Consider the following 26,740-nt stretch of genomic DNA (forward strand, 5'->3'; position numbering starts at 1 on the left):
TTTCTCACTGGAGTTCTCTCAGTTACTTCTAATAAGACAAGTTGTGACTTGCAAACATTTGCCCAGCAGCCTCTAGGTGTCCTCAGGGAAATTAAAAGCAGCGATATGAAGAGCCGTAGAGTTCTGTGCTGGTAATTAAGAGCACAGAGTACAGCTTATAATTATGTAGGCTTTTGCCTGTTCCCATTTATCATTGGTAATATTCTCAAGGCTAAATGACTGTTCAGCGATTTCAACTGCGATTTAAGAGAAAATAGACCTTTTTGTGAAAAGGTCCTCTGTCTCCTGAAGTTTCATTCTCTTTTCATAGAAGAGCTCTCTCATTTCGTAGTGGTTATGATTTAGTAAATGACTCAGAGATGCTGGAGGGGCCCCTAATCTGTTAACTCATGAGATTTTAACTACTTCTTTTTCAAAAACAACTTTGCCCTTTATGAATCTGGTGCAACGTGTGTCATCTCTTCTGGTTGGCGGGACCTTTTTAAGATTACTGAAAATATTTTTTCACACTTTTTAAATTAAAACCAGAAGATAGGTACAAATGTTCTACTCTTGTGAAAGATCATTAATAATACTATTTCATTATCATAAATTTGGTAGAGTAGAAGAGAGAGACTTAAGAAAAATAACACATTCACTCTACCAGAAAGTTATTTTTCTTGTTATTTAACACTGTATAAATGTTAACAGAACAGAACGTTAGATAACATTCCTGTTTGGCTAATAATCTCTTCATATAAGGTAACAGACTTATACTAAAATGCCTTACTATTTTATGCATATCCTAGTTTTCCTTCTGACGTTGTCCAGTGGGCCTATCCTCTTTTTTGGTTTATATTTGGGAGAAAAAAAGTGTGCATCTTGTGACACAAAGTGGTACAATAACAAGTATTGCTTCTTTCTCCCTCCACTGTTTTCTTTTACAAAATGTAAGGGGTTTGTTTGTTTGTTTCTTTTTTGGTAAAAAGATTTTGGCCTGGTTGACTGTCAACCAGTACCAGAGGACATTAAAAACTTTAAGAATATAAGCAGGAGGGAAGGCATACTTAGCCATCATTTCTTCCTTTAGATTTCATTATCACTCAATTGGTACATTTTTCCTGACTGTTGTTAATTATGTCTCTGTTAGCACTTTTGTTCAAAATTGAATTCAATATCCTCTCCTCTCCCCCTCAGTATTTCTTCCTGTTTCTCTGTGGCTGACTAGCATCACTGTTTGCCTAATTTTTGAAGAATATGGCTGGTGAACTATCTTTAACAAAATAACCTGATTACTTTACTTATTAAAATATAGATTATAGGACTCCTTCCCAGGCCAACTGATTCAGAATTGCTGGGCCCTGAACGCTTCCTTCTTGTCTGTTGTACAGATCCAGTTGGCCAACAAATCCTATTGATTCTACCTTTAAAATGTCTCTTGAATTCATTCATCTTTCATTTTCCCTACTCTAGTTTAAGCCCTCATCTTTCACTCAGAATACAGCAGTAGCTTCTTATGGATATCTTCACTTTGTCTCCCTCATTTGTTTATATTCCCTGCTGATATCCAGTTAATCTTTCTAAAACATATCCATCTCCTGCTTGACAATCCTCCATTATTCCTTAATGTTAGCAAGTTAAAGTCTAAATTTCTTAAGAGTGACATTCAAGGTCTACTGCAATCTGGCCGTATCTAATCTGCTGTGTAGTATAGTTTATGTAGTTAGTGCACTCTGTAACTCTAGGGTGTAACTCTTTCCAATTATGGTCTACATGAACGGTACCTATAGGGATCTTTCAGTGCAGCACAATCACACATGGTGGCCCTGACTATGCACCTGTCTTAGCACCCTGACCTCTCCATCCTGTCTGTACATACACCTTACTTTCATAAATACAATACTCACCACCAGTCCCTAAATGCACTATACTAGTGATTTCTCAGAGCCTCAGCTCCTTCAGAGTGAATGTTCTTTCCCCTCTCATTCTCTACTTGTTGAAATCCTTCTCATATTTCAGGTCCCAGTATAAGCGTCAGATCCTCTGTGAAGCCTTCCACAGTTCCTCTCATGTTAATTGTTCCTTCTATTGAGCCTTTTTCCTGCTTATACTCTTTATTTAACAGTTCTTTCTTTTCTTCTTCTTTTGAGATAAAACTTAAATACAATGAAATGTACAAATCTTGAGTGAGCCTTTGGGTCAGTTCCTACAAATGCTTCTACCTATGTTTCCCAGATACCTATCAAGATACGCTTATACATTTTTACACATTTATAATTGATCTGTTAATATGGTTAATCATTTCCATGTGTTTCTGCCTTACTAAATTATAAGCTCTAATTAGAGCTTATAAGGCAAAGACTATGAGTTTGTCTCTTTCCCATGGAAAAAGGAGAACCTACTGTGTGTTCAGCACTGAACCAGTCTTGAATATTGTACCAGTTAGGATACAGCTCAGCTCCTCTCTTAAGAGACCCCCAAAGACACTGGCTTAAACAAATAAGACAGATATTTTATTTCTCTCACGTATTACAATTCAAAGTATAAGATGTCCAGAGCTGATCTGGCAGTTCCACAGTGTCAAGGACCTGTCATTCTTGTTGTTCCACATCTCCTTGTTCCACCATCCTGGAAGTGTTGCCCTCACCACAGTGTTTCGGGTGACTAACCACAATATTCCATCCAACTGGGAAAGGGAAAAAGAAGAGAGCTTGTCTTGGAAGTTATACTTACTTGCCGATGACCAGAACACAGTCACATGACCACATCAGCTAAAAATCAGGAATACTAGAAGAGGAGAGAATGGATATTGAGGAACAGTTAACAGATATTGCTTCATATATGATCTCAGTCTTCACAATAAACCTACAAACTATGTATAAGAAAACTAATGCTCAGAAAAGCTAAGTAAATGGCTAGAAAACTGCAGATCTGAGATCTGAACTCAAAGCCTGTACTTTTTTTTCATTCTACCTAGTAAAGTGTTAGGAGGGACTATATAATTGTTATGAAATAAAGAAAGTCATTAATTTTCACAGTGTTACATCATGTATTTTCATATCACATATTTTCACAGTATCATGTCTCTTCTAGGACATCCCACATAACTTTATTCCATACTTCTCATTATCTTTAAATGAATTACCATATCAACTGGCTTGTAACTTTTAAATCTATGATATCATTTATGAGGAAAAATCACTATATTTGCCAAGCAAAAGCTTCTATACTCTGTATTTGTTTAGAAATGCTGTCTAGTCATAAAGTTGAAGGAGATTGTCTTGTAACCCCTTCACTTTAAAAGCAAGGAAAATCGAGGTCCAGAGCAGATATAGGACTTGTTCTGTATTCCATTACTACCCTTGCTTCTTTTCAAGCATCATGGACAAGGACTAGCCTAATTAATCACTTCTATAAGTAACCATAATTGTTATACTTAAGAATTGTCTCAGGTTTGCAGAGTTGTCCTGATCTGGAAATTCAAACTGAACAATGCATAAGAAATGTGTGTAATCCTGGGCTGTTTTAGTGAAGAATGGATATTATCTAGCACAAAAAAAACATCTTTATAATTGTCAGGAACCTGTTTTAGAAAGGATGACTGCTATTTGACAGTCAAATAAAAGGAATGGGTGAGGTCATTCCTACCCATAATTCAAAACCCAAGTCAAATGCCATCTACCTCTCAAAGCCTTTCCTAAACCTTGTAAATTGATGTGAGCACTTTCCTTTCCAAACTCTAGCCTTTAAATATCTCCAGGTACTCATATATATTCTTTAAGTTACAGCTAATGGTGCCGTCGTCAGGGTAGGTTTCATGTCTGTTTTGTTTTCACTACATCAGTGGCGGCCAGCCCAGGCTTTGTTTTTTGTTGGCACTCAGTAAATGTTTTATGGAATGAAATATCCATCATGGCATTTTAGGAGAATACTTTGCAGCTGGCTTTAATAAACAATCCTTGAACTAAGAGTTTCAAAGATTTAGTCCCAGTCACTTGCTTATAGCTTTGTAGCTGTATGCAGGTCATTTAACTCCTCTGAGCCTTATCAGTCAGATTGGAATACGAGTAACAGGAAATGAAGAGCTGGTGAAAAACTTTGTAAAAGGAACACAACATTAAGGTGGCACTATCCCTAAAGCCCCTTGCTGCATCCCACATAGTGCCTTACATGTATTAAGCAAACAACTACTTCAGTTTTTCTAATTTAATTGAATCATAATGGTATATATTTTATTGAAATCAAAGTTTGGCCCTAGTAGTTGACACAGCTTTGTTGGAGCTGGGAAATTTTACCAAGGGAAAATAAAATTATTGGCCCTCATGCAGGCTGATTCTCCTATCCTAGAACAGTTTCGTTATGAACCAAGGATCAATGAAAGAGGAAGCAGCCTGATGCCCAGGGATTTTCTTAGTACTTCTTCCTGTGCAAGCACATGCTGGACCTGGGAGGCAGAATAGGAACTTGCCACCCTCCATTTTCCATCTTACAGGAACAACCCAAAGGAAAAAAGGGACTTCTGTCAGAGGAATAGAGGTAGGTGTGACAGGACTATCCTGAAGCCAGGATTACCCTGGGGGTGGGATGCTTTGTATTCTGCCCACCCAGCTATACTGTCTTGGGCATCAGTGAGTTAAGTTTTTCCTTGTGTGGTATGAGGAAACTAGTAAACCAAACCCAGAAATAAAGAAATTACCACGGAAGGCTTTCCTTAAAATACATTTAAAAGAGTGAAGCCATAACTAGAAGAATGTTTCCAAGGCAGAGCTGGCTCTAGCTTGGACCTCCTGGGTTTAGGGGATGAGAGTGGCCATTTGATTTGAGTTTGAGCATGTTTATTGTAAATAAAACCATTTCCCTGGAGCCTGGCAAGTTTTGCAGAAGACATACCAAAATGTAATTGAATTGTGACTGCCTCTTAAATTGTGAAATTAATTTTACACTTAACAAATGCTTTAAAAAATGAGGAACAAGTGGCTTTAAAGTTCAGAGTGTTAATATTTGAAATCTGTCCAATTTAATTAACTGCGTCCCAGAGACTGTTTCCTTTTTCTCTGGTCAGTGTCACTGATCTAACATCCAATTTTCTTCTTTGTTGTGAGAAAGGAATTAAATGCATCATTTATTTAGTTGTATTGACCTGAATCATATCTCCCCAGCATACATTCTTATTTCAGGAAATCGGATGCATCCATGTGGAATTTACTCAGTAACTCTTCCTAGTGACATTTGTGTGATCTAATTCAAGGAACTGAAATGAAGGCTGCACATGATTTACTTGCATATGATGCAGCTGTTTTTAGTACTGTATTTACATTTTTAAAAGCAAGAATGCACCTTCTTGATGGAACAGACATGCATTTTTAGATTCACAGACTCAAGAACCGTAGAACAAAGAAGTTTCTTAGAAATTGAATCCAGACATCTCTTTTTGTTTTGAAGAGGTAGAAACTTGAGTCCCAAAAGATTTAGTGGCCCTGAACTAAGCTCACAGGGTCAGCCAGTGATAGAACAAAACAAGAAACTAGATGGGTTCCCAATTCAAGCCTCTTGTCCCAGATAAATATAGGTGTGGTTTACATTGACAATTTGTTATGACATCTGCAGCTTATTAAGACAGTGATAGACAACCTAGCCACTTAGCTACTTAAATCATCTAATTTCTGCATGAGCATATTACAGTATACTATAGTCCCTTTAGCTACCTACCCTTATTTTTCTTTTCCTGCTTATATACTTATTTTTAATCTTGTGTTTTTTTAAGCCACCCTAAATCAATTTTTTGAATGATAATATCTAAATAAATACTCGAAGTGATGCTTTGTGTTCATGCTAATTACTCATGTTTCCGTAGTGTCTACGGTATGTCAGAGATCCTGGCAATGTTAATGTTATCCTAACAGTATTTCATCTTTTCCATCTATCAGAAGTAGCAGTAAAAACAAATTTCAAGTGGAGTGCCTAAAAAATATATCATTCTTTCATTGCTTCACAAGGTAAAGACACTGTAATCCTCATAATAAAATCCTTGAAATTGTTTTTATCAAGCCTAGAAAATAACTTAGGAGTGTATTTAGTATCTTAAAATGAAAGACTGGGCTTCCCTGGTGGCGCAGTGGTTGAGAGTCCACCTGCCGGTGCGGGGGACGCGGGTTCGAGCCCTGGTCTGGGAGGATCCCACATGCCACGGGGCAGTTGGGCCCGTGGGCCACAGCTGCTGAGCCTGCGCGTCTGGAGCCTGTGCTCCGCAGCAGGAGAGGCCACGATAGTGAGAGGCCCGTGCACCGCGATGAAGGGTGGCCTCCGCTTGCCACAACTAGAGAAAGCCCTCGCGCAGAAACGAAGACCCAACACAGCCAAAAATGGATAAATAAATAAATAAATTAAAAAAAAAAAATGAAAGACTGGCTGATGGGATTGAAATATTACCTAGGTATGTAAAAGGACATTGTGATTTATGGTAAACTGATTTTCAACAAGGCTGCCAAGGGCATTCAGTGGGAAAAGAAAAGCCTTTTCAACAAATGATACCAGGACAACTGGCTAGCCACATGCAGAGGAATGAATGTGGAGCCCTACCTCATACCATATTATACAAATTAACTCAATATGGATCAAAGATCTAAATGTAAAAGCTAAAATTATAAAATTTCTAAAAGGAAATGCAGGTGAAAATCCATGTAATCTTGGGTTAGGCAGTGGTTTCTTAGATATGATATGAAAAGCACAAGAACAAAAAAAAATAGATAAATTGGACTTCATCAAACTAAAAACTTCGTCAAAGGGCACTATCAAAGAAATGAAAAGATAATCTATAGAATGGGAGAAAATATTACAAATTATATATATATGTATGTATATATGAAAAGTGGGCAAAGGACTTGACTAGAGATTTCTCCAAAGAAGATATACAAATGGCCAATAAGCACTGTAAAGATGCTCAACATCAAAACTGTGATGAGGTATCACTTCATACCCACTAGGATCCTAGCATATAATTTTTAAATGGACAACAATTATTGGTGAAGATGTGGAGAAATTGGAACTCTTGTACGTTGCTAGTGGAAATATAAAATGGTACAGCTTCTGTGGAAACGTCTGGAACTTTTGTGGCAGTTCCTCAAAAAGTTAAACATAATTGTTATCTGACCCAGGAATTCTGCTCCCAAGCACATATCTAAGAGATTAAAAACATATGTTCACACAGATATGTATACACAAATTGTAGCTTTATTCAAAATAACCAAAAAGTGGAAACAACCCAAATGTCCATTAACTGAGAAATGAATAAACAAAATGTAGTATATTCATAAAATGAAATATTATTCAGACATAAAAAGCAGTGAAGTACTGTTACATGCTACAACATGGATAAAGGTTGGAAATTTTATGCTACATGAAAAAAGCCAGAGACAAAGGCCATGTATTTTATGACTCCAAACGTCCAAAGTAGGCAAATCCATGGAGTCAGAAAGTAGATTAGTGGTTGTCAGGGGATAGAGAGGAGATGTGAATTGGGACTAACTGCTAATAGGTACAGGCTTTCTTTCTGAGGTGATAAAAATGTTCTGTGATTAGATATTGGTGATGGTTACACAACATTGTGAATATACTGAAAACCACAAAAGTGTATACTTTAGAATGGTGAGTTTATGTTATATGAACATCTTAATGTAAAATACTGAAAGTTTTTTAAAGCATGTATACCTGACAATAAAATAAAGGTGTTATAAAAGGTTAGAGACGGTTATGAAGGATTTCTAATCATAAGGGAGTGAAATAATTTGGTACCCCCAAAATCCCCTATGACTGATAGAGAACTTTGTCTACTCTGGCTTTCAGAGGATTAAGAGAAAGGCTCTGTGGTGTGGTTTTTACAGCTTGACAGGAAGAATCAGTCATTAGATGACCCTCTGCTCAGAGTCAGGGAATGTCGTTAGAGATGTTATGCAAGTTGAGATGATAAAAATAAATTACCTCCACTGAGTAAATCACCTGTAGTTCAGAAATAGCAAAAAAGTTGGCAAACTAATAGAGCATAGGGGTAGGACTGATGGGATGTGATTTTTCTTTTTTAATGTAGAGTCCAACGGCAGCTCTCCCTAGATTTTGTGCTAAAATAAGAGCATTTTCACACATTTTAATTGCTCTGTGATAACAACAGTGTGAACTCCATCCACAAACATTTATCTACTTAATTTTGCTCTAATTTCAGTGTAGCAAGCATTTACCTTGTAAGTGGGAATAACTGTCCATTTAGTAAAAAGAAATCCGTTCTCACATTGCTAATCCTGTTGTGCATTTCTGTAATAAAGAGTAATAACAAATGGCCTTTTATATTTTTCCATTTTTAGCTTGCATTTCTAGAATACCATGTGCAAAGTAGGATCTTTATGAACTGGAACCCTAATTGCTCCTTAAACATTAGTAAAAAATATTTAAAAATTGTAGAAGTTAAGGTTTCACAATATATCTGATCAGGATTTTAAATGAGGCTTTTTTGCCTTTATAAAACTTGATAGTACTTGGTGCTATAATGTTCATGATAAACCATATAGAACTGTCTTTGAGGTACATTTTTTTTTTTTTTTCGGTACGCGGGCCTCTCACTGTTGTGGCCTCTCCCTTTGCGGAGCACAGGCTCTGGACACGCAGGCCCAGCGGCCATGACTCACGGGCCCAGCCGCTCTGCGGCATGTGGGATCTTCCCAGACCGGGGCACGAACCTGTGTCCCCTGCATCGGCAGGCGGACTCTCAACCACTGCTCCACCAGGGAAGCCCTGAGGTACATTTTTAAAGTGAGATTTATATAACTTAATAGCTATCTAAATTTTTCAATTATTTTCCAGACCTGTCATTTACTCCATCATTTATAGTGATGCTACAGGACAGAGAGGAATGGATAAAAACATTGGCGAGCAACTCAATAAAGCTTATGAAGCCTTTCGACAGGCATGCATGGATAGAGATTCAGCAGTAAAAGAACTACAGCAAAAGGTATGTGGTTTTGGTTTTGAAAGTTATTTACCCTGGTAAATGGAATTTGAGTCTTGTGCAATGGAAAATATTATATTGTTAGAAAGTGCCTTGAAGAACTAAAACACAGTGATATATTAATGGATGAAATTTGAGATTTTTATTTGTTATCTTTTTTAAAAACATTGTGACCTGTGGGAAGAATTCATTTTAAGGTGATTGTATTGAGGAAAGATAAGAATGTTATCTTCCATAAATAATTTTTAAATAAAATGACAAACTGAAAGTCAGAAGTATTATTATCTCAGCTAGTTTTATTTTTTTGTGTTTTTTTTGTTTTTTTTTTCGATACGCGGGCCTCTCACTGTTGTGGCCTCTCCCGTTGTGGAGCACAGGCTCCGGACGCGCAGGCTCAGCAGCCATGGCACACGGGCCCAGCCGCTCCATGGCATGTGGGATCTTCCCGGACCAGGGCACGAACTCGTGTCCCCTGCATCGGCAGGCCGACTCTCAACCACTGCGCCACCAGGGAAGCCCTTTTTGTGTTTTTTTTTTACATGGTTATTTGGCTGGTGCGAGGACTGTACAAATCTTAAAATATCCTGGAACTAAATTTGTTATTAATTTATAATAGTCTTCCATTCTTTAAATGTAACAGTTAAAAATCAACTATTTCAGTGAAATCTTTAGTGACTTACCAGAATGTTCAGCTTTTTAAAATTACTCCTGTACACATAAAACTTCTGTTTAGTGCTTTCAGTTTCAAAAGAAAGTAAATTGGAAGAAAGGTATACCCAGGCAAAAATTACTTGGTCTGGTAGTTACCAGACACATGTCTGTTATTTGTCCATTATAAGGTTTTCACTGGTCTACAGCAAAATGAGAATAATGTAATGAACTTCTTACAATGCTGAATTTATTCCGTTTAAAACTCTGTCCTTTATTCTGATATTGTTTCCATGTTTCTGTACTGTCAGAATAAAGAGCAAAATTTTATTAACATATATATTCATTGAATGATGATCATAGAGTTTTTTGTTTGCTTGTTTAATATCATTACTTAGTGTTTTGGGGGTCCCCAATGCCACCCACACATTCTGCGATTCTCTAGAAGGACTCACAGGACTTAGTATACTGTCATACTCAGAGCTAAGGTTTATTACAGAGACATTGTAAAGATACACAGCCAGATCACTAATGGAAAAAGACATCAGGTGGAGTCTAGAGGAATCTGTGTGCAGGCTTCCTACGCTCTTTGCCTCCTGTGAGAGGTCACACAGAGTGCACTGTCTCCAGCTTCAAAAATTCACTCAACACACTTGCAGTGTTTTGGCATGGGGAACTCCATTTGAGACTCAAGAGCTTGGGTTTTTTTTAAGGGCTGGTTACATAGGCACCCTCTGTCAACCAAAATTTCAGATTCTCAGAAGGAAAGTAGTTATTCACCATAAATCTCATGGTACAGTCTAAGTAGGCTGGCACAGCATTTAGAATCTTATCACTTAAACGTTTTCAAAAATCAAGTTCCCAGATGCTGTGAAGGGCCAGCCTTGCAAATAGGCCTTTCTGAAGATAAACAGCCTAAGGCCTGCTATGTTAAATTATTCCTGCACGGGCAGTTGAAAGTGGAGGATCTTATGTTGGTTCCCTCAATTAAAAAAAAAAATTTACTAGCCTGTGGAATTCTGAAGTCTAAGAAATATGCTAGCCATGCGGTTCTTAGTTTCTTCCATAAATATAGGAACTACACAATTCCCTTCCTCCTTTCCATTTGATACATCTACTATAAAACTAGCTGTTATACATACTTCACTGCATTCCTCAGAAATTATCATTATTCTTTGTGATTCTCCTTTTGATTTACTAAAGAATACTCACAGTTATATAGGTAAACTTAATGGGCTAGATGTCTTCATTAGGGGTGCACAAGAGAAACAGAGATGGGATAATGACAGGCACTTTCTCAATTTTTTTTTTTTTTTTGCGGTACGCGGGCCTCTCACTGTTGTGGCCTCTCCCGTTGCGGAGCACAGGCTCCGGACGCGCAGGCTTAGCAGCCATGGCTCACAGACCCAGCCGCTCCGCGGCATGTGGGATCTTCCCAGACCGGGGCAAGAACCCGTGTTACGTTCATCAGCAGGCAGACTCTCAACCACTGCGCCACCAGGGAAGCCCTTTCTCAATTATTGAAATGAAGTTTGGATTTCTTTTCCTTTCCAGTTTATGTATAAGGCATAATCACTTTTTAAAAAACAAAACAAAAACTCCCAGCTTTTATTCTTCTTATTTTCCCATTAGGTTCATTAAGAAACTTCAGCAATACTGTACTTGCTCTAGGAAAGTTAGGAAACACAGAATTAGGGAAAAGGAATATTGAGATATTCTTGGGTTAAGGCAGACACAGGGATTTCTCTGTCTCCTCTTCTTTCTGCACTGGCCAGTGGTAAGCAATTGAAAACTTTTGTAATTTAATCTCTTATCTGCCATGGAAGAAACTTTCACTCACAGCAGCAATTATCTTAAAGAGGGGAAAGGGAAATATTTTTTTACATTTCTCAAGAACAGGGGAAGAAAAAATATATACTATATATTCTTATATGTTAAACTCTAAATATTTTGATTTATTTAAGAAACATTATTGAGTGTCTGCTGTGTACTGGGTCCTTAATGAGGTTCTAAGAATACTGAAATAAAATATAGTTTATGTCCTTAAGGAACTTTCAATAAGTAAAAAAGGAAGATCAAGTTATTACCATAGCATATACTAAGTGCTACAGTAGAGATCTGTACAGGATAATATGTGAGCACAGAGAAGAGGCATCTATCTCAGTCTGGAAGGATCAGGTCATAAGCCCACTACTAAGCCCAACCCTTTAGCTAAGATTAGGAGGAGTTGGGTAAATTAGGGAAGACGGATCCTGCAAGCAGAGAGAGAATATTATATAATAAAATCTTGGAAGTGAGGAATGTATGGTATGTTTTATGTACCATAAGGTGATCCTATGGCTCCAGAAGGAACTATAGGGCAGTATAGGAAAAGAAGCTGTGAAGGTAGATTAGAGCCCTATCTCTATGATTATGATTATGTAGTTTGTACGTATTCTTATTCATTCAAAATTTATTGAAGGATTTAATATATGCTTTAGAAGGGTCTTCCTGACAGTGGGATAGGGGATAAATAGGATAGAGAATTCACTCAACAAACATACATTGATGCTAAGCAATGGTTTAAGATCCAGGAATATAAAAATAAGTGGCAAATCAAGTTGCATTGTAATATATATATATATTTCTATTAATATACGTATATTAAATACATATGTACATATGCTTCAATTTACAAAAGAAAGAATGAATGCAATCATTTCAAGCGATCAAAATGAGGACTTAAATTAAGCATTGGGAATAAATTTGGGAATAAATCTAAGATTTATTTAGGAGATAGAATGAAAAGCAGGTGGCATATGAATGTAGGCCACTTCTGAGGGTGATGGCATAGATTCTAAGATGATACCCATGTATCTGGAAGAGAAGACTGGATTAATAGTGGTGCTGATGAACTGAAACCAAGAATGGAGAAGAAGGTTCAGATTTAAGGGGTTGGGAAATAAGATGTATAATTAGGTTTTAGTTATTAGGTTTGGTTACCTATGGGACATGCAGGTGAAAATGTCCAATGGATGGTTGCAAATATGGACCTAAAAGCCTAGGTAGAGTTCTGAATTGGAGTTTCTAGATATAGGTTGTAGAACAACAGATTTCATCATAGCCTTGAATGTTTATAACATTTCTGAGTTATATGTATGGGGTGAAGGAATATATGAAGGACAGGAGGGTAAGAGGGAGAAAATAAGGAAAACCAGTTGGTTGCTGGAGATTCAGAAATAGGTTAAGGAATTTACTACGAACAGAGGAGAAACACCCATTCCTCTAAGAATTGGAGGGAACAAGAGAGAGAAATAGCTGCAAGTGAAAATAAGTTTGCAGATAAGGGGTGGAGGTGGCAGGAAGTTAAAAGGGTTATCATGAATCACTTATATCTGGAATCCAAAAAAAGTCAAACCTGTAAAAAACAGAGAGTAAAATGGTGGTTACTAAGGAATTGGAGGGGGGCAGATAAGACTGACGGTGTTTAAATTTGTAACAAGTAGTAAAGCTAGAGATCCAATGTACGGTATGACAAATATAGATAATAATATTGTACTATAATTATTTAATGTGATAAATATGACTACAACAATCCTATTACAATATATAAATGTATCAAAGTAACACACTGTACACCTTAAACTTACAAAATGTTACATGTCAAATTCATTCAATTTAAAAAAATCAAATAAAAAATAGTAGGGTTATCATATGAGAGTCCACTTTTTTCCTGTGAAATACAGGATAAGGTCATCTACTGAGTGAAATGATTTTAGAATATTCTGAAAGTGGTAATAAAGACTTGAAAGCTTCAGTTAAGAAAAGAAAGAAGAAAAATTTTGCATCCAGCCTTCACCATGAATTTTTGGTGGTGTCAATCCATGTTTGCTGGTTATTTTTTCATCAAGTTTCTTGATATAGAAGTAGAACAAGTGGGTGGCCAAATCCAGGATTAAGAGATTGTAGAGTTAAGAGTAGAAGAATTTCTGGTTAGGTGGCCAGAAAGTGCATACTAAAGCAATTGAAATTATGTGCTTTGCGATATAAGCTAAAATCAGAAAGAAGCTAATCTAGGAGGAATCTAACAGACTAAGAACAAAAAGAGGGTTTATGGCTGAAGTGTTCATGAAGTGAGAGAACAGATATAGAGGGAGTAGAAGAATGTGAGAGTTCAAAGGATAGGTTATTGTCAATGAGTAAATATTGATGTTTAGGATCTTCTGTCTTCATAATGAGTCATAAAAGTGGGTAGCTGGAATGAGATTGAGGAATTCAAGAAACTCTAAGACTAGAGCAATTCTCCTAGAATGGTGGTAGTTTTAGGAGCATTTAGAGAGACTGTTGTGAAAGGAAGAGCAAAAATTCTTGAATGTGAGGAAATGACTAGTATCTTGGAAGATAACTGTTTTGAGGAGAGACTGGTATAATTGAATGCCTTGTGAATGGTCTTTTGCTTAAGTTTAAATGAGTAATGGCCCAGAAGTGGCAGTAATGAAGCAAGATCATACTTATCTTTTTGTTCTCCCACATCTAACTCCATCACCCAACCCCTGTGGTTTGATATGACACTAGACAGCTTCATATGAGGGGGTTACAGAGGCATCTGTATCCTCAAGAGACAACATAATCATTCCCATTTTAATGTGAGATGCCAGGCTTGCTGAAATGCACATTCTTAACCACTGGACCACCAGGGAAGTAACATGGCCCTTTCAAAAGAACAAAATAAATTTCCAGAAACAGCTCCTGAAGAAAACATGCATCAGACTTAATAGACAAAGACTTTAAAATAACTGTTGTAAATATGCTCAAAGAGCTAAATGAAGCCAGACTCAAAGAACTAAAGGAAATCGGGAAAGCAATAATATGAACAAAATAAAAATTTTACTAGAGGGGTTCAAGAATACACTTGAACAGGCAGAGTACATAATCAGTGAACTTAAAGACAGGTCATTTGAAAAAATGGAGCCTGAGGTACAAAAAGAAAAATGAAAGAAAAGTTAACAGAACCTAAGGGACTTATAGGACACTATCAAGTGCAGCAATATATGCATCAAGGGAGAAGGAGAAGAGAGAAATTCTTTTGAAGAAATAGATTATTTGAATAAATAATAAAACTTCTCAAGTTTGAGGAATAACATGGATATACAAATCCAGGAAGCTCAACACACTTCATGTAGGATAAATCCAAGAGTCGTACATCAAGACAAATTATAATCAAACTGTTGAAACACAAAGGTAGAATCTGGAAAGCAGCAGGAGGAAAGTGACTCATCATGTACAAGGGAGCCCCAATTAGGCTGTCAGTGGATTTCTCAGCAAAAACCTTGCAGACCAGAAGACAATGGGATGATGTATTTAAAGTATTGAAGAAAAAAAACTGTTAACCAAGAATTTTATATCTGGCAAAACTGTCCTTCAGAAATGAGGGAGAAATTAAAATATTCCCAGACACACAAAAGTGGAAGGAGTTCATTACCCCTAGACCTGACTTACAAGAACTGCTAAGGAATGTCCAAGTTGAAGTGAAAGAGTGCTAGAGAGTAACTTGAAGCCAAGTAAAAATATAAAGTCCTCTGGGAAAGGTAAATACATAGACAAATATAAAAATCAGTATTATTATAATTTTGGTTTGTAACTCTGATTTTTATTTTCTACAGGATTTAAAAGACAAATGTATAAAAAATAATTTTAAGTCTATATTAATGGGTACACAGTATATAAAGGTAAAATTTGTGACATCAATAGCAAAGTGGGGGGCAGAGCTATAAAGGCATAAGGTTTTTGTATGCAGCTGAAGTTAAGTTGTTGTCGATTTGAGATAGATTGTCATAACTTCAGGATATTATATGTAATCTCAGTGATAACCACAAAGAAAATATAAAATATTCACAAAAGGAAAGGAGAAGAGAATCAAAGTGTGTCACTACAAAAAACCAACTAAATACAGAGGAAGGCAGTAGCAGAATAAATGAGGAACAAAATGCTATAAGACATACAAAAAATAAAGAACAAAATGACAAAAGTAAGTACTTCCCTATGGGTAATTACTTTAAGTATAAATGGTCCCACCCTACTCAAAAGACATTGATTAGCATAATGGATAAAAAAACTGGATTCCACTATGTGCTGTCTATAAGACTCACTTTAGATTTTAAAACATGCATAGATTGAAAATGAAAGGATGGGAAAAGACTCCGTGCAAATAGTAACCAAAAGAGAGCAAGTGTGGCTATACTAATATCAGACAAAGTAGACTTTATGTCAAAAATTGTTACAAAAAAAAGGAGGGACATTACATAGTGATAAAAGGACGGTATCAAGAAGATATGACAGTTATAAACATATATGCACTGAACATCAAAACTCAAAAATATACGAAGCAAACATTTATGGTATTTAAGGGAAGAAATAGATGACTCTACAGTAACAGTAGGCAGCTTCAATATCTCACTTTCAACACTTCCATTAATGGATAGAACAACCAGACAAAGATGATCAATAAGGAAATAGAAGACTTGAGCAACATCATGGACCAATTGGAAATAGCAGACATATACAGAATAGTCCACCCAGCAGTAGCAGAATTCACATGTTTTTCAAGTTTACATGAAACATTCTCTAAGACCATATTTTAAGCCATTAAAAAGGCACCATAAATTTAAAAAGATTGAAATCATACAAAGTGTCTTTTCTAATCACAGTGGAATGAAACTAGAAATCAATGGCAGAAGGAAAACTAAGAAATTCACAAGTATGTGGAAATTAAATAACACATTCTTAAATAACCAATGGGTCAGAAAAAAAATCATAAGGGAAATTAGAAAATATCTTGGAGACAAATGAAAATGAAAGCACAACATACCAAAACTTATGGGATGCAGTGAAAGCGTGCTGAAAGGGTGAAGAAAGATCGCAAATCGGTAACCTAACTTTACACCTTAAGAAATTAAAAAAAGAACAAAATAAACCCAGAGCTACCAGAAAGAAGGAAATAGTGAAGATTAGAGCAATGATAAACAAAATAGAGACTAGAAACTAATAAAGCCAATGAAACCAAGAATTGGTTCTTCTAAAAGATCAACAAACTTGACAAATCTTTAGCCAAATTGATTAAGAAAAAGAAGACTCAAATAACTAAAATCAGAAATGAAAGAGGGGACAATACTACCAAATTGGATAACCTAGATAACATCGACAAATTCCTAGAAACACACAACCTACCAAGACTGGAACATGGAGAAATAGAAAATCTGAATAGACCTATATCTAGTAAAGAGGTTGAAACAGTAACCAAAAATTTACAACAAAGAAAGCCCAGAACTTAATGTCTTCCCTGGTGATTTCTACCAAACATTCAAAGAAGAATTAACACCAGTCCTTCCCACACTCTTCCAAAATATTGATCAAGATGGAACACTTTCCTAACTCAGTTCTATGAAGCCAGCAACCCTAATCCCAAAGCCAGACAAAGGCACTACAAGAAAACTACAGGCTGATATGTCTTATGAATATTAATACAAAAATCCTCAACAAAATACTAGCAAACGAAATTCAACAGCATTTTAAAAGGATTATACACTTTGACCAAGTGCGATTTATTCCTGCAGTGCAAGGATGGTCAAGTCAATCAGTGTAATCAAAATTAGTCAATGTGGGCTTCCCTGGTGGCACAGTGGTTGAGAGTCCTCCTGCCGATGCAGGGGACATGGGTTCGTGCCCCGGCCCGGGAGGATCCCACGTGCTGTGGAGTGGCTGGGCCCGTGAGCCATGGCTGCTGAGCCTGTACGTCCAGAGCCTGTGCTCCACAACGGGAGAGGCCGCAGCAGTGAGAGGCCCGCGTGCCGCAAAAAAAAAAAAAAAAACAGTCAGGGTAATACACCACTTTAACAGAATGAAGAGGGGGACAAAAACCACAGGATCATCTCAATTGATGCAGAAGAGTTGATAAAATAACACCTTTTTTTTTAATAAAAGCGCTCAACAAACTAGGACTAGAAGGAAATTATTGCAACATAATAAAGGCCATATACGAAAAACCCACAGCTAACATAATACTCCATGGCAAAAGACTGAAAGCTTTTTCTCTGAGATCAGGAACAAGACAAGGATGTCCACTTTCACTACTTCTATTCAACATAGCACTGTAAGTCCTACCCAAAGTAATTAGGCAAGAAAAGCAATATCCAAATTGGAAAGGGAGAAGAAAAATTATTTCCATTTGTTTCCAGATTACTTGATCCTGTGTGTAGAAAACCCGAAAGATTCCATCAAATAAACTATTAGAACTAATAAACAAATTCAGCAAAGTTGTAGGGTACAAAGTCAACACTCAGAAATCATTAACATTAAACAAACTGAAAAGGAAATTAAGAAAATTCAATTTACAATAGTATCAAAATGAATAATATACTTAACAATAAATTTAACCAAGTAGGCGACAGACTTACACACTGAAAACTACAAAATGTTGCTGAAAGAAATTAAAAGAATAGGGAGTTCCCTGGTGGCTTAGTGGTTAGGATTCCAGGCTTTCACTGCCGTGGCCCAGTTCAATCCCTGGTCGGGGAACTGAGATCCTGCAAGCTGCACAGAGCAGCCAGAAGAAAAAAAAATTAAAAGAAGAAACATATGGGGGAAAGTCTGTGTTCTTGGGTTGGACCCTTACCTTTCACCATATACAGATTAACTTAAACCTGATCAAAGACCTAAATGCGAGAGCTACTATAAAACTCTTAGAAGAAATCATAGAGGGAGAGCTTCATGACATTGGGTTTGGCAATGACTTCTTAGATATGACACCAAAAACACAGACAACAAAAGAAAAATTAGGTAAGTTGGACTTATCAAAATTAAAACTTTTGTGCATCAAAGGACGCTATCAACAGAGTGAAAGGCAACCCAAGGAATGAGCGAAGATAATTGCAAATCATTTATCTGATAAAGGATTGATATTTAGAATATATAAAGAGCTCCTACTCTCAACAACAAAAAACAACTTGATAAAAAAATAGGGAAAGGACTTGAATAGACATTCTCCAAAGAAGTTACACAAATGACCAATAAGCACATGAAAAGATGCTCGACATCATTAGGGAAATGCAAGTTAAAACCACAGTAAGACACCACTTTGTACCCATTGGGATGGCTATTACAGAAAATTAAATTAAAGGGCTTCCCTGGTGGCGCAGTGGTTGAGAGTCCGCCTGCCGATGCAGGGGACACGGGTTTGTGCCCCGGTCCGGGAGGATCCCGCGTGCCGCGGAGCGGCTGGGCCCGTGAGTCATGGCCGCTGGGCCTGTGTGTCCGGAACCTGTGCTCCGCAACGGGAGAGGCCACAACAGTGAGAGGCCCGCATACCGCAAAAAAAAAAAAAAAAAAAAAATCAGTGTTGGTGAGGATGTGGGGAAATTAGAACTCTTGTACATTGCTGATGGGAATGTAAAATAGTGTATCCACTGTGGAAAATAAATGATGTTTCTTCAAAACAAAACATAGGATTACCATATAATCTAGCAATTCCACTTCTGGGTACATACCCAAATGAACTGAAAGCAGGGATTCAAAGAGGTATTTGTATGCCCTTGTTCATAGCAGCCTTATTTAGTGGCCAAAAGGTGGAAGCAACCCAAGTGCCCCTCAATGGATGAATAGATAAACAAAATGTGGTATATACATACAATGGATAGACTAGTTGGATTCAGAGAGACAGAAAGTAGTAGGGTGGTTCCTAGAGGCTGGGGGAAAGGAGTGGGGAATTAGTGTTTCAAAGGACAGATTTTCAGTTGGGGAAGATGAAAAAGTTCTGGAGGTGGATGGTGGTGATGGTTGCACAACAATGTAAGTGTACTTAATGCCGCAGAACTGTACACTTAAAAATGGTTAAAATAGCAAATTTTATGTTACATATATTTTACCACAACTTTCAAAAAAATCTATTACCAAAAAACAAAAATCAGTGTAGCCTAGATTCTCCTGCTATCTATGTTTTATTGCTGTTCACCTGTCATTCATCAGTTTGTACAGACTCGCCTGCCTTTTACCACTTAGCTGTCCATACTCCAAGTCAGTTCTTCTCACAGCATTTCTTCTAGTTCACTGCAGTTTAAGACTCAGAAGCTCCTCTTTGAAAAGTCAGTGTGCTACATCCATTTAAGAACATTCTGTCAAGCAAAGACATCTGAGCATTCCAAATCAATAAAGGAGACAAAGACAAATAAGGCAGGTAAGTGATTTTTTTAAAATACTATTGGCCAAAATTACAAAAGCAGCACATGCTTATTGAAAAAAATGCAAATAATCCAAGATACACAGAATATAAAGTGATGGTCCTCTCCCTCACTTCCCAGAGGTAATCATTGTTAGTAATATATGTATATCCTTCCAAAATATGTGAATCATGTTTTTTCAAAAATGGAGTTATGCTAATTTGAAAAAGGTTTTAAATTTTTTTAAATATCTTTATCTTCACCATCATCATCACTAAGATTTATTGAGGCTTACGTTTGCCAAAGTGCTTCACAGTCATCTGATTTAATCAGTTTACAGCTCTTATGAGGAAGAATTATCTTTCATATGAGGAAACTGAAGTACAAAAAGGGTGAAAAAACTTGCCCACAACCACATCACTAATAAGTAGTAGAACTATGATTTGAAAAAAAAAATTGCTTGACCACAGATTTCATGTCTATGACTTCTTTGCCTAAAATCATCCATAGTCTTTCAAGTTCACACATACAGAACTACCTCATTCCATCTAATAACTGATCATCTCTCTTGTACTACCTCTTACTTAAAGCACTATTTTTCTTTAACATTTCAGATACCATATTTGATTTTTCTCATTCCTTTTTGGGTTGCATTTCCTCATTCTTCTCTGTAGGTTTATTCTCTACTACCAGGTCACTAAACATTAGACTTATTCAAGGCCTTCTTTGCATCTTACTTTATATTCTTGTATGAGCTATTTCATCTTCTCCTATGGCTTCAAATACCTATGACAGTTACTCTTAAATTTATCTCCCTACTCCAGATTTACTCTCTGAGCTCTAGACTCATATATCTTTTTTTTTTTTTTTTTTTTTTTGTGGTACGCGGGCCTCTCACCGTTGTGGCCTCTCCCGTTGCGGAGCACAGGCTCCGGACGCGCAGGCTCAGCGGCCATGGCTCACGGGCCCAGCCGCTCCGCGGCATGTGGGATCCTCCTGGACCGGGGCACGAACCCGCGTCCCCCGCATCGGCAGGCGGACCCTCAACCACTGCGCCACCAGGGAAGCCCTAGACTCATATATCTTATTGTCACTTGGAAGGCACATTAAACTGAATGTCAGACCTGAACTTATATATCCACTATTTTTTTCCCACCTATACCATATTAATAGAGTAATGAGTTTTATAAGGTACCGTGTGGAATAATACTGCCTTTTATTTATCCTAAGTTACCTCAGTTAAATTTCAAAGGATGATCCTTCATACGGCTACTAATATCCTACTATTGATCGTCAAGTATATTTACTTTCCCTGGCCCCTAAGAGGTGTTCTTCTCTATACCAAATTTTCCATTGTTACATCTAGGCACTCCTACCACCATGACATTAAATTGTTTGTCTTAGAACCTGTAGTCTGTAAGAAAACATGACTATTTTTAGCTCTTCCTTACAGTTTAGCCTTTATTCTAGACCATATTAAAATGGCAGGTAATCCCAGAAAATACTGAACCAATTTTATCCTTTTCCCTCCTTCAATCCTTAAATTCATATTACTTCAGAAAGCAGAAAGGAGAATTAACTTTTTATGAATGAGTATATTTTACAAGAGTCACATACTTTATATGTAAATACTCCCAGCCCTACAAAGTTGGCATTGTTAGCCCCGTTTTCAAATGAAGAAACTGACACTCTCAGAAATAAGTTAATTTTTTAACATAAGTGGCAGAATCTATACTGAAACAGTTTATCTGACTCAAAAGTCCATATTCATTATACTAACCTAGTTAAATCACAGCCCATTCCAGGTTTTCAAACCGTTTTCTTCCCATTGCTATAAATAACCAAATATAATCTTCCCTATCCTTGGATAAATCCTTACTTTGTGATTTATACATCTCTTACTAAGAGAGCCTAGAGTATAAAGTTTGCCATTCATATTTCTTTTATTCATCCTACAAATAATTTATGATGTTCCAGGAACATAATAAATGCTAGGGATTCAAAGATACATAAAACATAAAATGTACCTTTTAAAGGATTCACAGTCTAATATGGCTTATTCTGTTTCTTGCTTTGTATAAGCACTTAGGTATACCCAGACTAAAAGGTCTTCTGACTGTTGCAAAGTAGAGGAATATTTTAATCACGGTAGCCCCTGACATAAACAACTTTTAATGTGCTTGAAGGATAAGAGAAGAGATTATTATATAGGGCAGTGATAGAGTTGGCTTGGCCTCTGAATTTTGTACAGATAGAATAAGCTATTGTTACAAAGAGATCAGGAAATACCATGCTTAAATAAGGTAGAAGCTTATTTCTCTCCCATGTAACAGTCCAGAAGTGAGTAGCCAGGGCTAGTTAGGCAGCTCATTCACCCCTAAATTACAGTTTCCCTCTCTGGAGTCACAGTGGCTGCTCTACTTGTTATCATTTCCCTGCCAGTAAGAAGAGAGAGAAGTGGGGAAGAGCAAACAACTTCCTTTTAATGATGTAGTCCAGAATTTGGACAGGTCACTTCTGTTCATACCCCGTTAGCCAGAACTTAGTTACATGGTCACACCTAGTAGTGGGGAAGGCCAGTAAATATATTCTCTAGCTGGATGATCATGTGCCCACTTAAAGGTCTATATTACTGGGCTTCCCTGGTGGCACAGTGGTTGAGAGTCCGCCTGCCGATGCAGGGGACACAGGTTCGTGCCCCAGTCCGGGAAGATCCCACATACCGCAGAGCGGCTGGGCCCATGAGCCATGGCTGCTGAGCCTGTGCGTCTGTAGCCTGTGCTCTGCAATGGGAGAAGCCACACAAAAAAAGTCTATATTACTAAAAGAAAGAATGAGAATGCGTATGTGGTAATAATTAGCAGTCTTTGCCATATCTTGTGACTGACTAGTTAAGTTGCCTAGGGAGTTTCAAATATCACAAGATTCCACAGTGTGGAATTAAATATTAAATCAGTTTTATTATACCAAGTTGCTTATCACTCATTTCTGCCACTGTCCTGTGGGAGAAACCAAATATATTTTTAAAAGACGTAAGTACCCTCTATTGTTTCTTTGACCAAGAGAAGAATCTTAATAAAGTAATAAAAACATCTGAAAATTTAAAATCTGATTGCCAATTTGAAAGTCAGATTACCATATTCATAAATGATTAAGTTACAGAAAACTTCCTGCGTTTGATCTGCTTGTCCCCAGAGCCTTTGTATTATGTAATCAGAAAATATCTTCTTGTTGAGAAAAGAAGTATTTGTCTCTTCTTGCCCAGTTCTTGATTAAAAGAGAAATATCTACAATAACTTGTATACAAAGGATGAAATTTTCTTAATTCTAAAATAGTTCAGATGCTGTGCTATAAACTGCTTTTTCTTTGTACTGATAAGTAAGTTGAAGGATATAAAATATTTCAAATCATCCTGTGTGCTAAGCAAAGAGCCTTATTGACTAACCAGTGGGTATAAGGTGAAAACCTCAAATAAGACTAAATTTATGCTGTCTTTTTATCATAAATTACAGTTCTAAATGTTTTTCTGACAATAAATGTAAAGCCATAAGGATTATGCTGTCAGATTGCTTTATTCTAGAGCTAGTCTTGACCCATGTGAAATGTAAACTCTCAAGGCTTATGTTGCCCATAAAAGCTTGTAAAACATGTTTTAAAGGAATGCATAAAGGCGTAACATGCCTTTATTTTATGTACTACTTTATTTTAAAATGCCTTTACTTTCACTTAAGATGTGAGTGGCCTCATTATTGTTTACTACTCTTCCTTTTTACCTTTCTTTGCTCCTCAAAACATTTATCTTGGTGTAAAGTGTCGGTAGGAATAAAGTAGTTCACTCTTTTTTTTTTTTCTACTGAAGCTACTGGTATTAGAATAAAGGTGCTTCTGGCTCTTTCTGATCGAAGCCTTATTTCTTCTATTGTACATTGTGAGTACTTTGCCATAAACTTGTTTTCCACCTATTAGAATTTAAAATGTTTGTATCCTTTGTTCCAGGCCTTAATTTTCAGAAATATGTCTTGTTAAAACTTTTAGGCAGGTATGCTAGGATATATATTCAAGAAGATTCATTAATAATTAGGAATATTTAAATTATGATACCCATTCAAAGATTATTTTGAGCACCTACTCAATGTATTGTATCAGGAACTGCTCTAAGTTACTGGGTCTACAATGAGCAGCAGAAATGCTCCCTGCTTCATGAAATGGTGGCACAGACTAGTTAAGCAGAGACTAGTCAAACAATCCTGTGAATGTAAAGTTTCAAACTCTGATAAGTATTAGGAAGAAAAGTAAACTGCTTTTAAAATGTCTGTTAGGGATTTGACCTAATTTAGAGAAGACAATTTTTATGAAGTGATTGTGGAAGGACAAGGTTGGGGGGCTTTCCAGGTACAAGCCCCATTGGCCTAAAGAACTGAAAGTATAAGGGAAATAATGCAATGAGAAGAGTCAAGGGCAAGACTTTGTAGAGTTTTAGAGGCCATATTGAAGATTTTTGGGTTTTTATTCTATAATCAGTAGGGAGCCATTTAAGGTTTTTTGGGGGGAGGGGTGGGAGGAGGAAAGAGTGGGTCTTATGATTAGATTTACATTTTGCAAAGAACACTATGGCTACAGTGTAGAGAGTGGATTGGCTGATAGATTTAAGAAGAGCAGTTAGGCTGTTGCAGTAGTTCATTAATGTTGGGTGCTTGAACTGTTATGTCTACATTGGAAATGAACAAGTGGATAGATTTGAGAGTATTTAAGATTAAAATTGACACTTGGTGGTGGATTGGCAATAGAACGAGGAAAGGTCAAGGATGGTTGTAGCTTTCTGGATAAATAGCGGTGCCATGTATTGAGAGAAGGAATGCTAGAAAAGGACCGATTTGGTGGGGTTGCGGGGGGTTTGAGGGGTTTGTTAGTTGGAGGGAGGAGATCATCGGATTTGAGTAAGTGAAATTTGAAATGCTTTTTCAGGAGCACTTGACCACATAGATATAGAGTTCAAAGGAGGGTTCTGCTAGAAGGAGAATTTGAAAGTCTGGGAAATAACCAACCACTGGGAATGAGATTGCCCGAAGGGAGAATATATAGCAAAAAGAGGACCTTGGTAGAGCTAGATAGACTCACATGAGTCTAGCCATGGTGCTTATTTAGGGTCTTGGGCATTGTGGTCAGGCAAACCTGTATTCAAATCCCAGCTCTACTACCTACTGAGAAACCTTGAGCAGGTTATTTTGTAACTCTTTGTGCCTCAGTTTTCTCATCTATAACATGTGGGAAATAATCTCAGAAGGTTAGTTTAAGGATTAAGTGAGATAGAGAAAATAAAGCTCTCTAATTTCTGGAGCATAGTAGTCAGTGAAATGATCATATGATGATGATGTGTTGATGAAAAATTTGGTTGCAAAACAGTTCACATTTTTAAAAAAAGATACATACACATGTACACGGAAGTTTTGAAAGGGCAAATGCCCAAGTGTCAGTAGTAATTACCTCTGAGGAGGAAAGGAGAGCAAAGTAAAGGAAGAGACTGTCACTTTTACTTTGTATGTATCTGGGGTTTTGTTATGGTGGTAATGGTGGACATTTTGTTGTTTTTTGCATTGTTTTCAACAAACGTGCTACTTTTGTAGTTTTTAACGACAATTTTGTTTCTTAATCATTTCTGAGCCTATTTTGTCTCTTTGTAAACTTTGAACAACCAGAGTTTGTTTTTTTGCTTGACAGAATGTTTTTGATTCAATGGAGATACCACACTGATTTCTTGAAGAGAAGCTTCTGAGTCCTAGATTACAGTGAACTAGAAGGACTGAGAAACTGGCTTAGAGCATGGGGTGGTTGTGTGGTAAGTCTGGTGACAAATTGCCTATGTACGGTGATAATCAGAGCTTTAGTTAATGGACATATGCACTACATGCTATAGTAATAGATATTATGTGGAAACGTTGTTCATTATTACAGGAAAGTAACTAATGTTTGCAAAGAGCTTATTATGTACCATAATAAGCAATCTCCTTCAATCCTGTAAGTAAATATTATTTTCATTTCAAAGTGAAAGAAACCAAGGCTCAAAGAAGCTGAATAAATTAATCAGGACCAAAATGCAATATTGTAAAATAAAAATAGTTTACCATTTGGCATGCAGAGAAATTGGTGACAGCACTGTCACTTAATAGTAGATAATCAGATTGATAATCTGATCTGTCAAATTGCAGATCTCCCAGGTGAGTCTTGGTATCAGGAAGGTGGGAGAGGGCAGGGTTTATAACTTCTTAGTTATAGGAGAATATAGCAGAGAATGGTTTAGCAATGAGCCGTGTAAACCATATCTCCGAGTTTTTAATCCTATACCGTCTCTTTTTTTTGTAACCTAAAATTGAAGTTGGTTTTTAGTTTACCAAAGTTTCAAGATAAGACAATTAGTTTGTGTCTGAAGTGTTATGTATTGGAATAATTAATATTTAATTATCTTCCTTCATGAACTGTGGAGCTCCCTATTGAGAGCTTTTGTGGTAGCCAAGCAAATCCTTCAATAAAGCTTTTGTCCTCTTTGTTAATCTTGGAACAGTTTGAAAGGTTTTTAAACCAAGGCTTTTTCTTTTAATCCATTCAATATTTACTAAAATTTTTATTCTTTCTATACTTAGAGGAAAAGAATGGTATGTCTCAGAATATTGGGATTAGTTCTTGAGGATGAGAAGAGATAATGTTTGACCTATTTAGAGAATTATGGATGACTTAAGGACACTTGAACTTTTTTTCCCATTTAGGAAATACGTGCTTTGGAAACTATGAAAAATGAGAATTTTCAGTATCAGCAGTAGGAAAAAATTCAATTTATAGAACTCTATATTAATATTTATGAAACCCATGAAAACTTGAGCAGCTGTATGTCCAAAATTATAGAGAATATGCTGCCTTAGTTTTGAAGATGGA

At 36.8% G+C, this 26,740-nt stretch overlaps 1 protein-coding gene across 9 annotated transcripts in view; it reads left to right on the forward strand.

Annotated features, from left to right (window-relative positions):
• TANK (TRAF family member associated NFKB activator) overlaps positions 1 to 26,740 on the forward strand; it is a 72,814-nt gene that overhangs the window by 9,758 nt on the left and 36,316 nt on the right. For 4 of the 9 annotated variants that reach the window (XR_013828808.1, XM_079924851.1, XM_079924854.1 and 1 more), the window contains exon 2: positions 8,830 to 8,977. Coding sequence is in view for 6 of the 9 variants with exons in the window: in XM_079924851.1 (XP_079780977.1) it covers positions 8,879 to 8,977 (99 nt within the window). In the remaining 3 variants the exon portion in view is untranslated. Of the gene's footprint in view, positions 1 to 5,929; positions 5,976 to 8,619; positions 8,766 to 8,829; positions 8,978 to 26,740 lie in introns of those variants that run through there. The other 5 variants (XM_079924853.1, XM_079924852.1, XM_079924858.1 and 2 more) reach the window with 5 other exon arrangements.

The sequence above is a fragment of the Stenella coeruleoalba genome, assembly GCF_951394435.1.
Source record: "Stenella coeruleoalba genome assembly, chromosome: 6".
In the NCBI taxonomy this organism is placed as follows: domain Eukaryota; kingdom Metazoa; phylum Chordata; class Mammalia; order Artiodactyla; family Delphinidae; genus Stenella; species Stenella coeruleoalba.